This window comes from Nansenia antarctica (assembly GCF_963989245.1).
Source record: "Nansenia antarctica genome assembly, chromosome: 7".
Lineage (NCBI taxonomy): Eukaryota > Metazoa > Chordata > Actinopteri > Argentiniformes > Microstomatidae > Nansenia > Nansenia antarctica.
This window is the reverse complement of record NC_137677.1, coordinates 39,580,751-39,593,325: the sequence shown is the minus strand read 5'-3', so window position 1 is coordinate 39,593,325 and position 12,575 is coordinate 39,580,751. Positions and strand designations below refer to the sequence as shown.

Here is a 12,575-nt window from a genome sequence, read left to right as displayed (position 1 = left end):
GTGTTTTTCCAATCAGTTCGCTAACATGGCTGTATTTATTCCATTTAACAATGGAATTAACAATTTGAGACTAATGATTTGATACAAGAGGCGTATTAAGATTGGGAGATGGTTGATGTTAGGATTGGGCAATATCAACAATGTTAGGAATGCATCAATACCACTCCTTCATTGTCGATAGTGATTCAGAGTACTGATGGAGTATTGGCCGATACAGAGTAAAGATCATCAGAGCATCATGTAAAATGCTACTGCCAACCCTTGAAACACTCGCCTTCTAAATTTAGCACACATTTATGGATGATATTCAACTTGTGTACACATAACCCGACCTGTATAACAACGATGTCTCTCTCTGTGCTAACTCTTCCCTGGGCAGACGTAAGACAAGAGTATGTCTATCATGTTTTTGATGATGGTGGGCTGCGGGTGTAGGGCATGGGGGAGGTTGTGGGCCAGAGTCATCTCCCAGGCATCCACCAGCCGGACATTCAAGCCCTTGAACATCGCCCTGAGTACTCCATCCAGCAGCAGTGAGAACCAGTCACTGTGGTTGAGGCTCACCTCTGGGTCCAGACCCCGGAGGTTGGCTGAGCGGACCACCACCAGGGTCCCGGGAGCCCGGTCCAGGAGTCGCACCACGGCCCGCCGGATGTGCCGAAGTCGGCGAATATAAATCTCCACAGGGAAGGTGGTGAAATGGGCCCAGACGCTGATGACGACCACGGTGTTCGGGCCTCCGGCCAAGCCATCCAGCTCATTGGACACATAGCGCAGCTCGTTAGAGCTGATGGGAGTGTAGAGGATAGGGGTGCCGTGGGAGCGGTACTTCAGCATGATGTTGTGTGTGCTGTCCACCGCCATGAAGGGCCCTGCTTTCTTAGGACTGTACAGGTTGAACTGTTTCAGCTCTGAGACCGACAGAGAGGAAGGAGATTAGTGGGGGGATGAGGAGGAGAGAAAGAGCACTGTAGATACAGCTGGAGAATGTCACACTCACCTGGTAAGAAGGCGAGGAGGTACTCAAACCACTGTCTGACAGTGGAATCTCCATACATGTACACCACCTTGCCCTTAAGACACTGAGTAATGGCAGACGCGTTGTTAAACTGGCGCACCATGACTCCACCTAGCACTCGCCACGATCCCTGGAAGTAATACCCAGAGGGTATGACCTTGATAGGCTCTGCCTTAACACTGCTGCTCTCCACCTCTGATTTGTCTGAAAGAAGAGAGCAAAGTTTGAATGAAGCAGCTAACATTAGAGGTAGACCGATAATGCACGGATGGAGTTTGATTTGTATTGACGTTTACACACACGGATGCACACTTACCTTTCATTTCAGGCAGCACAGTAACAATGCCAGAGTCATTAGCATGAATTTGTACTTTGATGTTTACACCACTAAGAGAAATAAGAAACAACAATTTGTATATGTTATCAAAGCAATATTACTGTATATAATATACATTTGATAGAACATTGTAAATGTATATATTTTTAATAAATTGTGTCCTGTAGTGCCGGAGGAAAAAGGAAAGACGTAGGCAACGTAATGATAACTGTTTAATCAAAATAACAACTTGTACACTCCGTACAGGACCAGGAAATCGATCACCAAAACTCTTGTATCTAAACAGGAAGTTGCAACGTTAATAATCCTCCCCTCTGCCCCTAGTGCCAGAACTGGTTCCCTCCCACTACACAACCAACAGTAAGAGGAGAACATGAACCCATAATGTAGTCACTACACCAGCCCCCCCAGTGTTCACCTCAATATTGGAAATCCTCACGGCGAGGAGGGCGTATGGCCCGGCCCCTACGATCGTAGGTAAAGTCAGGAGGTGCGGGAGGAGGTGTGACATCGCCCATCACGTCCTCCTGCAGGGAAGGACGGGGGGCAGTGACGACCGGGGGCTCGCGAGCTGCGGGGGGTTGTCGGGGTCGGAGGGGGGAATGGCCAGGGCGCTGCAGGGGAGGTAGGACTGGAGGCCGGCCTCTGCGCGGTGGCAGGGCCAAGTCCAGGGGCAGTTCAAGGTCCAAGTGGGCCGGTTTGAGGCGATCAACGGACACACACTCAGGCCTACCCCCCATGTCAACCATGAAGTTCTTGGCTCCGGCCTCGATGACACGGAAAGGCCCGTCATAAGGAGGACGTAGTGGAGTCCTGTGGCCATCATGACGAATGAAAACGAACCTCGCCGAGTGCAGCTCCGGGGGCACCCTCGAAGTAGGGACACCATGCTGCGTAGTCGGGACCGGGACGAAGGTCCTGGCGCTGTCCAGCAGGGAGGCGCGCTGAGCGGCGGCGGACCAGGGCTCCGTTGACTTGGGAATGAAGTCACCGGGGACCCGCAGCGGCTGTCCAAACACCAGCTCAGCGGACGACGACTGGAGGTCCTCCTTAGGCGCTGTCCTGAGCCCCAGCATGACCCACGGCAGCTTGTCAAGCCAGTTGCTGTCCGTGAGGCTGGCTCGAAGGGCGGCCTTCATGGATCGATGGAAACGCTCACAGAGCCCGTTCGCCTGCGGGTGATAGGCGGTTGTGCGGTGGAGCTTGACCCCCAGATTCTCCGCCACCGCTGCCCACAGCTCTGAAGTAAACTGTGAGCCACGGTCAGAGGAGAGATCAGCAGGGGTGCCGTAGCGGGAGACCCACACCGCGATGAACGCCCGGGCCAGGTCGGGGGCTGTCGTTGAGGAGAGCGGAACTGCCTCCGGCCAGCGAGTCGTCCTGTCCACCATGGTAAAGAGATAGGTGTATCCGTGCGAGGGGGGCAGCGGCCCTACCAGGTCCACGTTTACATGATCGAACCTCCGCTCAGGCACAGAGAACTGCTCCAGGGGGGCCTTGACGTGTCGATGCACCTTGGCGCGCTGGCAGGCGATGCACGTGTCTACCCAGGCCCTCACATCCCTCTTGAGCCCATGCCAGACGAATTTCTCTGACACCAGCCGCGAGGACGGTTTCCTACCAGGGTGAGACAAGCCGTGTATCGCCTCGAAGGCGGGGCGCCTCCAGTTGGCGGGGACCACCGGTCGTGGCTGACCCATGGAGACGTCGCACAGGAGCGTGGCCCCTGCGTCACCGAAAACCACCTCTTCTAGGCGCAGTCCTGTGTCCGACAACTTGAGAGCCTGGACGGCGGGGTCGGCGGCCTGGTCTGCAGCCATGCGCGCGTAGTCCAAACCCAGTTGGACCGCACCAACCACCGCCCTGGAGAGACAATCCGCGACCTGGTTGGACTTCCCAGCAACGTGCTGGATGTCTGTGGTGAACTCGGATATGTAGGCGAGCTGGCGCTGTTGGCGGTCGGACCACGGCTCCGCCACCTTGGACATGGCGTGCGTGAGTGGCTTGTGGTCCACGTAGGCCGTAAACTCGCGGCCCTCCAGTAAAAAACGGAAGTGTCTGACAGCAAGCCACAGCCCGAGGAGCTCCCTGTCGAATGTGCTGTACCTTTGCTCTCTGGGAGACAGCTGGCGGCTGAAGAATGCAAGAGGCTGCCAGGCGTCCCCAACCCACTGTTCGTACACCGCTCCCACAGCAAAGTCAGAGGCGTCCGTGGTGAGAGCAGTGGGTGCCGAGGGCGAGGGGTGGGCCAACATGGCAGCGCGGGCCAGGGCCGCCTTGGTGTCCTGAAAGGCTTTGACACGCTCCGCCGTCCAGTCCACCGGCTGCTTCAGAGTCTTGCCCTTCTGGGCATCGTACAGAGGCCGCAGGATGTGAGCGATGTGGTGGAGGAAGCGATAGTAGAAGGTTACCATCCCGATGAACCCCTTGAGCTCGCTGATTGTGCTGGGGCGCGGGAAAGCAGCGACAGCTTCCACCTTCGAGGGGAGGGGGGTCACCCCCTCTGCGGAGACCCGGTGCCCGAGAAAGTCGATGGTGTTCCGTCCGAACTCACACTTCGCCGGATTGACAATCAGCCCATGTTGGCTGAGCCGTGTGAAAAGGGCCCGGAGGTGGGACAGGTGCTCCTCCTCCGTGGTGCTTGCGACGAGGATGTCATCCAAGTAGACGAAGAGGAATGGTAGGTCCCGGAGCACCGAGTGCATGAGGCGTTGGAAGGTCTGCGCCGCGTTCTTCAGGCCGAACGGCATCCGCAGAAACTCGAAGAGTCCAAATGGCGTGATTACGGCCGTCTTAGGGACATCCTCGGGGTGCACCGGCACCTGATGGTACCCCCGTACCAGGTCCACTTTGGAGAAGAAGCGTTTGCCTGCCAGGTTCGCTGAAAAGTCCTGGACATGTGGGACCGGGTAGCGGTCAGGCTTGGACGCGTCGTTGAGGCGGCGGTAGTCCCCACATGGGCGCCACCCGCCGTCTGACTTAGGGACGATGTGCAGGGGAGACGCCCAGGGGCTGCTCGAGCGCCGAACGATGCCCACCTGCTCCATATGCGCAAACTCCGCCCTGGCGATGGCCAGCTTCTCCGGGTTGAGGCGCCTGGCCCTGGCGTGGAGGGGAGGCCCCTCGGTCTCGATGTGGTGCTCCACTCCGTGTTTCACCGTGGGCGCGGAGAAGGTGGGCTTGGTAAGGTCGGGGAATTCGGCGAGCAGCCGAAGGTACTGGTCACTTTCGGCGAGCGTATTGGACCACCCGCTGTAGACCGCCTCCCCCTGCGTACAGGCGAAGGAAGCGAAAGTCTGTGAGTTGACCAGGCGCCTGTTCCCCACGTCCACCAACAGGTTGTGGGCGCACAGAAAATCCGCACCAAGGAGGGGAAATGTGACAGCCGCTATGACAAAATCCCACGAAAAGCATTGTCCTCCGAAGCACACGTCCACCGCCCTAGTGCCATAAGAGCAGATAGGTGTGCCGTCCGCGCCTGCCAACTGCGGACCACGCTCCTCCTTCGCCACATCCGATCTCTCTGCCGGAATGATGCTCCACTGGGCACCTGTGTCACAAAGAAAACTGCGACCAGAGGCGGTGTCTTGTATGAAGAGCAGCCTGTTGGTGACGCCAGCGCTCAGGGCCACTACTGAGTGCCGGCCCCGCCGTTTCCCGTCGGTCCGAAGGTGCAGGGTGAGCGGCACCGTTTGGCCTTGGCGCCAAAAGTGGCGTGGTAGAAACAATGGCCCGCAGCGTTACCCTGCTGGCCAGAAGGTCTGGCGTCATCCTTCGCTCTCCTGCGACGGTCGGGTGGCGGGGCGGCCGCGGGAGCGAGCAGGTCGGGGGACCGTTGAGGCATGGCCAAGACGAACCGGTCCGCCTCCCTGGCCAGGGCGCGGGGCTCCATGATGGCGGTGTTGGCCAGCGCCATCCTAACTTGAGCTGGCAATGTGCGCATGAACAGCTCTGTGAAGAGGATCATGGGGTCTTCTGTACCGAGCAGGTTTAGCATCCTCTCCATGCGCGCAGAAGGCCTCTCGTCACCCAAGTCCGACATGGCAAATAGGCGACGCACCCTCTCCGCAGTGGACAGTTCAAATGTCTCTAGAAGCAGGGCCTTGAGGCGCTCATATTTGTTCGTCGTCGGGGGAGCAGACAAAAAACCTACCACTCGAGCTGCGGTGGAGCTGCCCAACATTGCCACAGCATGGTTGTACCGGTCGTCGTCGTCATCGATGTCACTTTTGTTAAAATGTGCCTCTACAATAGCAAACCATGCAGCAGGCGTTGAGTCCCAGAACTCTGGTAGCTTGAGAGTGGGAGTGTGCGCACCACGCGTTACCCTGACAGGGGATGGTGATGGCTGCCGCTGGTTTGAACGTCTTCCTCGCCCGGACATTTTGCAGGATTGTAATGTTCGCTCGCTGGTTTTTGTACACAATCACGTTAACAAAAATCCACGTCGGGGGTCACCAGTGTAGTGCCGGAGGAAAAAGGAAAGACGTAGGCAACGTAATGATAACTGTTTAATCAAAATAACAACTTGTACACTCCGTACAGGACCAGGAAATCGATCACCAAAACTCTTGTATCTAAACAGGAAGTTGCAACGTTAATAATCCTCCCCTCTGCCCCTAGTGCCAGAACTGGTTCCCTCCCACTACACAACCAACAGTAAGAGGAGAACATGAACCCATAATGTAGTCACTACAGTCCCTCTCTTGACTGAGACCGAGGGTGAGACTAAAGGCCCTTGCACACCAATGCGTTTTTTACGTGCGTTTTTTACGTCCGTTAAAAAAATAAATTAGAACTCATGTTGTGTCAATCACGCTTGCACACCGAATACGTAATATTCGTCCGTCCCAAAAAAAAAAATCGGAACAGGTTCGATTTTCTGCGTTTTTCGCGTCCGTCAAAAGCCTTTTGAGAGTTGTTATTGACCACTCCGCCATGGTATAGACTGGGACACATCGTCAAATTAGAACTGCAGGACAGTTGGATTAATGCTTACGGAAGTACATGTCTCAAGTGTTATCTCGGCGGTTAGTCGAGTGAAAGAAAACAACATACAGATGATAATTCACACAATATAATACCACAAAAGCGTACGGCACTAAACAATAACATTCATTTGGGCAGCATCACTAAACAATAACATTCATTTGGGCAGCATCCTACTCAAACTCAGGCAGAAGGGCAGGGTCCGGGCAGGTGCACACTGTCACAGACTGCCAGTGCATCATACAGGTACATAATTCAGCATGGTTATAGCGGTTTCTTTTTCTATTCTACTATTCTATTCTACTTCTGCTGTCTGCGTCTCCCTGGGTATTCCTAGACCAGATGGCAAACAGTAAAGAAATGCCACAATATACCAGGACTTAAGAAACGAGATCCCCAACAAAGGATTTGACAAACCCTGGCCTATTTTGCGCAACAAGTAGACTCTGATGCTGCGGAGACAGGGTTGCCAGATGGGCTGGGTTTTGGTGGATTTAGCCGTTTTTAGACTGAGGTTAGGTTGGAAATTCTCAATCCCATCTGGCAACCCTGAGCGGAGAGTCTACACAGTACACATGGTATGATTACAGATATCACACTGCAGGAGATGCACACCACGCTTTGTTAAAAGAAATAAAGATGTATTGTACTTTTCTACTAATAATACATTCTACTGATGTGGTCTACCATTTGGTTTTAGTTATATTGCTCTCAGTTGTTTGTTTGCTAAATCAAGCATTTAGAATGTAGAGTGCATATTGCGAAAGTTCGCAACGTAAATAAACGCAACGGACTCCGCAACGGACCGCTGTGCAAGGTCTCTGTGCGTAACGTTTTTTTCGGATGACGGATTAAAAAATACGCATGCGAAAACGCACGCATTGGTGTGCAAAGACCTTCATTCTGGCCTCAGGGCCGAGTAGCTGCAGGTAAAACTCAGCACCATGGACAGCGCCCATTCCAGCCCCTGGGCAGAGGAGATGCAGGGAAACCCCACAGCTATGCACAGCTGCCCTGCATTCCCCAATTAGCAGAGCTGCAGTGAGAAACCAACTCACAGGAGACATAAAGAGGGCAGAAACCAGCAGACAAGGGGGCGGCCGAAGCAGCAGCACGCACGTTGGGGTGAGAGCCGGACTACGGCACTGTATCTATGTTTAATGTCATTAACTGTTCTGTTCTGTTCTGCTGCCAGACCGAGGTCCTGTGACTATAGTGGAGAGGCCCCGACAGCCGGAGACTAGGCAGACGACAAACCCCTACCCGGACCGTGGCGTAGGGTGAGCCGTGCAGCCGCAACTTATTTCAGAGTGTCTTTATTAATGTGTTGTGTGTTATCTCCATAGCACCAGTCGGGCGCAGCCTAGTGGAGAGGCCCCGACAGCCGGAGAGGACGCCTGCAGAGCCCCCCGGCTATCCTTCTAACACCCCCCTCTGAGTGAGTAACGGCGAGAACCCTTAAGCTGGCCTTATTGCCCTTGTTCTTTTTTCTGTTAATAAAATACGCCTAGAGTGGCTAACTGTTCCTCCTGTTTTGTGCCTTCTCTGGCTTGTGTGTGCAATTTTCCCCGGTCTCAGTGAGAGGGATGCCACAAAATGTATGTAAATTGGTGTGACATTTCGTTCCACGGCCACAAAACCCTACTACTACTACTACTACTGCTACTACTGCTAATGCTATTACTACTACACATATTGTAAACAGACAGAGGCACAAAGTATTGTACTATGTTGCACACAAGTATACACACACTGTCACACAGCTATCCCCACTAACCTTTGGAAGAGTAGTGCTTCTTTGTTAGTGAGCAAGTGTTTCTCATAGCCTCCCTTGGCATGGATGACACGTGTGTCACAGCTCAGTAGCTTTGGCTTATAGCAGTACCAGGGCTCCCCTGTCTTAAGGTCTGTATAGTTGCACAATGGCTTCTGACTGGCCGGCAGACATAGGTTACACAGGGTTGTCTCAGATCGAGAGCCAGAGCGGAAGAGACTCTTGAAGAACGCTCGGTCAGGCCGTTCCTCTCGTAAGCGGTGTAGCACAGCGACCGCCTCACTAGGGTGGACCAGCGTCACCTCTACCTGTGCAGTACCCTCCCATAGTAACGGGAAAATAGCTAAATAGGACCCGTTCCGGTGGTCCAACACCTGCCCCGCCACGCCTGCCCTCAGCTTTGGGGAGTGCAGCCGGGCCAACAAGAAGTCCCCGCCATAGGTCTTGGGCTGCCCCTGGAAGTCATACATTTGGACCAGAGCCTCCAGCTGGTCACCCACGTGCCACACCCTCCCTCGCGCTGCTGGTAGGATAGTAAACAGGCTGTGTGCAGGGTTGCTTGTCTGGGGCGTATCAATGAGGCGGGGTGGGGGCCCAGGCCAGGCTATGGACTCAAGGAGGTTGCGTTCCTCCACAGCCTCCTCAGGTGAGGGCTCCTGGCCCAGGTGGGCACAGTAGCTCGGCTTGCGGTACGGGGGAGTAGAGGCCTGCGGGGTGAAGGCTGAGTGAATGCTGCTCTGGAACGGGGAGCCTGTCGACACAGTCCTGAAATTCAGCTTCTGCTGGGGAGGAGAGGAGATGTTACCAAGGGTGGCAATGGAAGAGGTAAATCTGTACTGGTGAAGCTCTGGGATCTGATCAGTGGGAAAAAATATGGGGCAGAACAATAGCCAAATCCATTACGAAAACCAAACTGGGGTCTCTTTCACCACTCGTGCAGGAAGTCAGTTTTTGATCTAGTTATGAGTATGCAATCCTCTTACCATTTCACCTCTTACCTGAACTCCTTCTACGCCCGGTTCGACGAGGGGCGAACGGAGGTAACCACAACACAAACACCACTCTCTCCAGCTCTCAGCAGCCTCACCCTCACAGAGCATGAAGTGAGACGTGTGCTGAAGGCGGTGGACCCCAGAAAAGCCTCAGGGCCGGAAGGCGTCCTGGGACGGGTGCTGAGGGACTGCGCCGACCAGCTGGCTGGGGTTTTCACCAACATCTTCAACCAGTCCCTGTCCCAGGCCACCATCCCACCCTGCCTGAAAACCTCAACTATCATCCCAGTCCCGAAGAAAAGCACGGTGAGCTGCCTAAACGACTACCGCCCGGTGGCACTCACACCAATCATCATGAAGTGCTTCGAGAAACTGGTCCGGGCCCACATAGTCACACGCCTCCCGCCCAACCTGGATCCATACCAGTTCGCCTACAGAGCCCACAGGTCCACAGAGGACGCCATCGCGACGACTCTCCACTCCACTCTATCCCACCTGGAGAGGGGGGAACAGCTACGCGAGACTGCTCTTTGTGGACTTCAGCTCTGCCTTCAACACCATCCTTCCAGACAGGCTAGTGACCAAACTACTAGACCTGGGACTATCACACTCCATCTGTGCATGGATCAAGGACTTCCTGTCTGACCGCCCCCAGAGGGTGCGGGTGGGCTCCCACACCTCCACAGCCCTCAGACTCAGCACTGGGTCCCCCCAGGGCTGCGTGCTAAGCCCCACCCTCTACAACCTCTACACCTACGACTTCACCCCCGTCCACCCCAGCAACTCCATCGTAAAGTTTGCAGACGACACCACCGTGGTGGGCTGCATCTCGGGGGGGGACGAGGCGGCGTACAGGGATGAGGTGGAGCAGCTGGGCAAGCTGTGCAAGGTTAACAACCTGCTGCTGAACCAGTCAAAGACCCAGGAAATCATTGTGGACTTCAGGAGGAAAAAATCTGAGGTCCAGCCCCTGCTCGTCGATGGAGGGAGCGTGGAGAGAGTCTCAACCCTCCGATTCCTGGGGGTGCACATACAGGATGACCTGTCCTGGAAGACCAACTCAGCAGCCATCATCAAGAAGGCACAACAGCGGCTCTACTTCCTGAGAGTCCTCAGGAAATACCACCTCAAACAGGAGCTGCTTGTGACCTTCTACCGCTGCACAGTGGAGAGCATCCTCACCTACTGCATCTGCGTGTGGTTCTCCTGCTGCACAGCCGCAGAGAGGAAAGCGCTACAGAGAGTCGTGAGATCGGCCCAGAAGATCATCGGCGCCCCCCTCCCCTCTCTGGAAGAGCTGTACAACACACGCTGCCCCAGGAAGGCCTCCAAGATCTCCAGAGACCCATCCCGCCCTGGGAACGAACACTTTGTTCGGCTGCCCTCGGGCAGGCGGTTCAGGACCATGTCCGCAAGGACAAATAGACTGAAGCTCAGCTTCTACCCTAGGGCCATTCAGGCCCTGAACACAGCAAAGACCTAGGTTCTAGGCCCTGGACAATCTAGACAATTTGATGGCAGCTACTAGATTGTAATCAAGTGCAATACTGAAACACAACTGTGAACATTTCAAACCTGCAAACTGTGACACTTTAAATGAATGTGCAATAATACTATGTGCAATATGACAACCCGCGGGTACATAAGGTTCAGAGATAGGAAATGTTAGGATATTTATAGCATAGCATAGAGTACAGCACAGTGTTTTATTTGTATAGTATAGTGGATGGTGTATATAGCCTTTATTTATGTAAACCAGCTCTTTTTCCCTTGTTTTTTGTATTTTTTTCCTAGCACCAGGGGAGCCCCCCCTCCCAAATTTCGTTGTATGGTACCTGTACTATATTAATGACAATAAAGACCATTCATTCATTTCAGAAATTCCATTCTTATCTGAACCTGGGCAGTGACTAACTCTACACCAACTCCCACAAACAGACTTTTGCCCCTCACCTCCAGAGCGTCAATGTTGCGTAACAGGAACACGAGGCCTGCCAAGCACAACACCAGGAAGATGGAGGTATATTTGGACAGGCTCTTCCACATGGTCCCCCCCCTCTGCTTTCTGAGCTCAGGCCCCATCTCACATTCTGCTGTCACCATGGTGATGATCTCCCCCTGACAAGGACATTTAAAACAAATCAGCATTAGTGAGGTGGAAGAAAAAAAAGTATGTCAGTAACATACTTAATTAATTTTCTGCATTTAGATACAACATTGTTATGGTTGGGATCGCCATTTCCCTGTTGACTCCTTGGTGCCTCCCTCGGGTGGCCCCTGGTGGCCTGAGACGCTACTACACCCTGTTCCTCCTCATTGTGGACTAATGTGTGTCACCTGTGTATGTTTGGCACTTGTGTATTTATGTCCTCCCTTCCTGGCACTCCCTGCTGGTCGATCTCCCTGTTTGTTCTGTGTAAGTATGTGTTCCTGGTTTGTTATTCTGTCTGCCTTGCACAGGGAGTTGTGAGCTGTTCTAGCCGGTGGTTCTGGGTAGAACCTGGTGTCAGTGCGGTCTATGGTATTCGCAATGGTTTTGAGCAGCATTCTCCCTGTGGGGCTTCTGTCTTGTTCAGCACAGGAAGAGGTTTTCTTCTCAACCGCTGCCTGCTGTTGTCACTTTGTCCTGCATCGCACCTGCGTCCGCTGCACACACCACCCTTGTTACACAACATCATCAGCTTGGATTAAATGTATCACCATTCAGCTTTCCTATCTTGTATATAACCTGGAAACATGTTACCAACGCATCTATAGTTGGCTAATCTTATGTTAAGAGCAAATTGTTAAATAAGGTAACATTTTCATTAATTTCAATCAACTAAAATACAACGCCATTTCATTGTTTCTCTTCAACTGTTGGGACAGTCAAGGGCAAATAATATTTTGTATGACACCCTTCATGGTTGAAACTCACTTGACAGAAGTGTTCCACGGACCCTCATGGGGATCCAAAGTGATCTAAAGAGTTTACCTCGATCAATTCTCTTCATCGATATCACATTTTTTTCACAACTTTGCATGCTATACAATGCCACCATTTTTTTCCAGAGACTGTAAACACGGCCTAAGTCACATCCAGTTTTCTCCAACTGGAGAATGTGTCATGTCCGGTTTCAACGCCAAATTTCCATACCATTGGTCGGCCAACTCAAAAAAATCCAAAAAAGAAAAAAAAGAAATCTGATACATGAGAAAGGTCAAAGGTCAAAGATGGTGCCAACATATCTCCAAATGGCCTAAACATATAGGTGTCCGCCTAAACATACCTGTACTAAAACAGGTACAAAGTTGCATTTGCTCACATTACTAGCATCAACTTTGGCACAAGTACTAATAAGACCCTGGAGTACTGATTCCTAGATGATTTGGGCTTGGTTATCAGGTTTCCAATGTGATATTCACTGTAAAAGCTGTTGTTTTTTTAGACGGAGACTGAATTTGAGATGTTTTATAATGTTCTAG

At 52.9% G+C, this 12,575-nt stretch overlaps 1 protein-coding gene across 1 annotated transcript; it reads right to left on the bottom strand.

Annotated features, from left to right (window-relative positions):
• Positions 1-360: 360 nt before the first annotated feature.
• On the bottom strand, positions 361-11,213 carry LOC308162596 (NXPE family member 3-like; the record flags this gene model as incomplete). Its single annotated transcript, XM_080536741.1, has 5 exons — positions 361-911; positions 1,001-1,222; positions 1,335-1,405; positions 8,122-8,897; positions 11,064-11,213. 5 exons carry the CDS (start codon positions 11,211-11,213, stop codon positions 361-363), a joined length of 1,770 nt encoding a protein of 589 aa, XP_080392867.1.
• Positions 11,214-12,575: the final 1,362 nt, after the last annotated feature.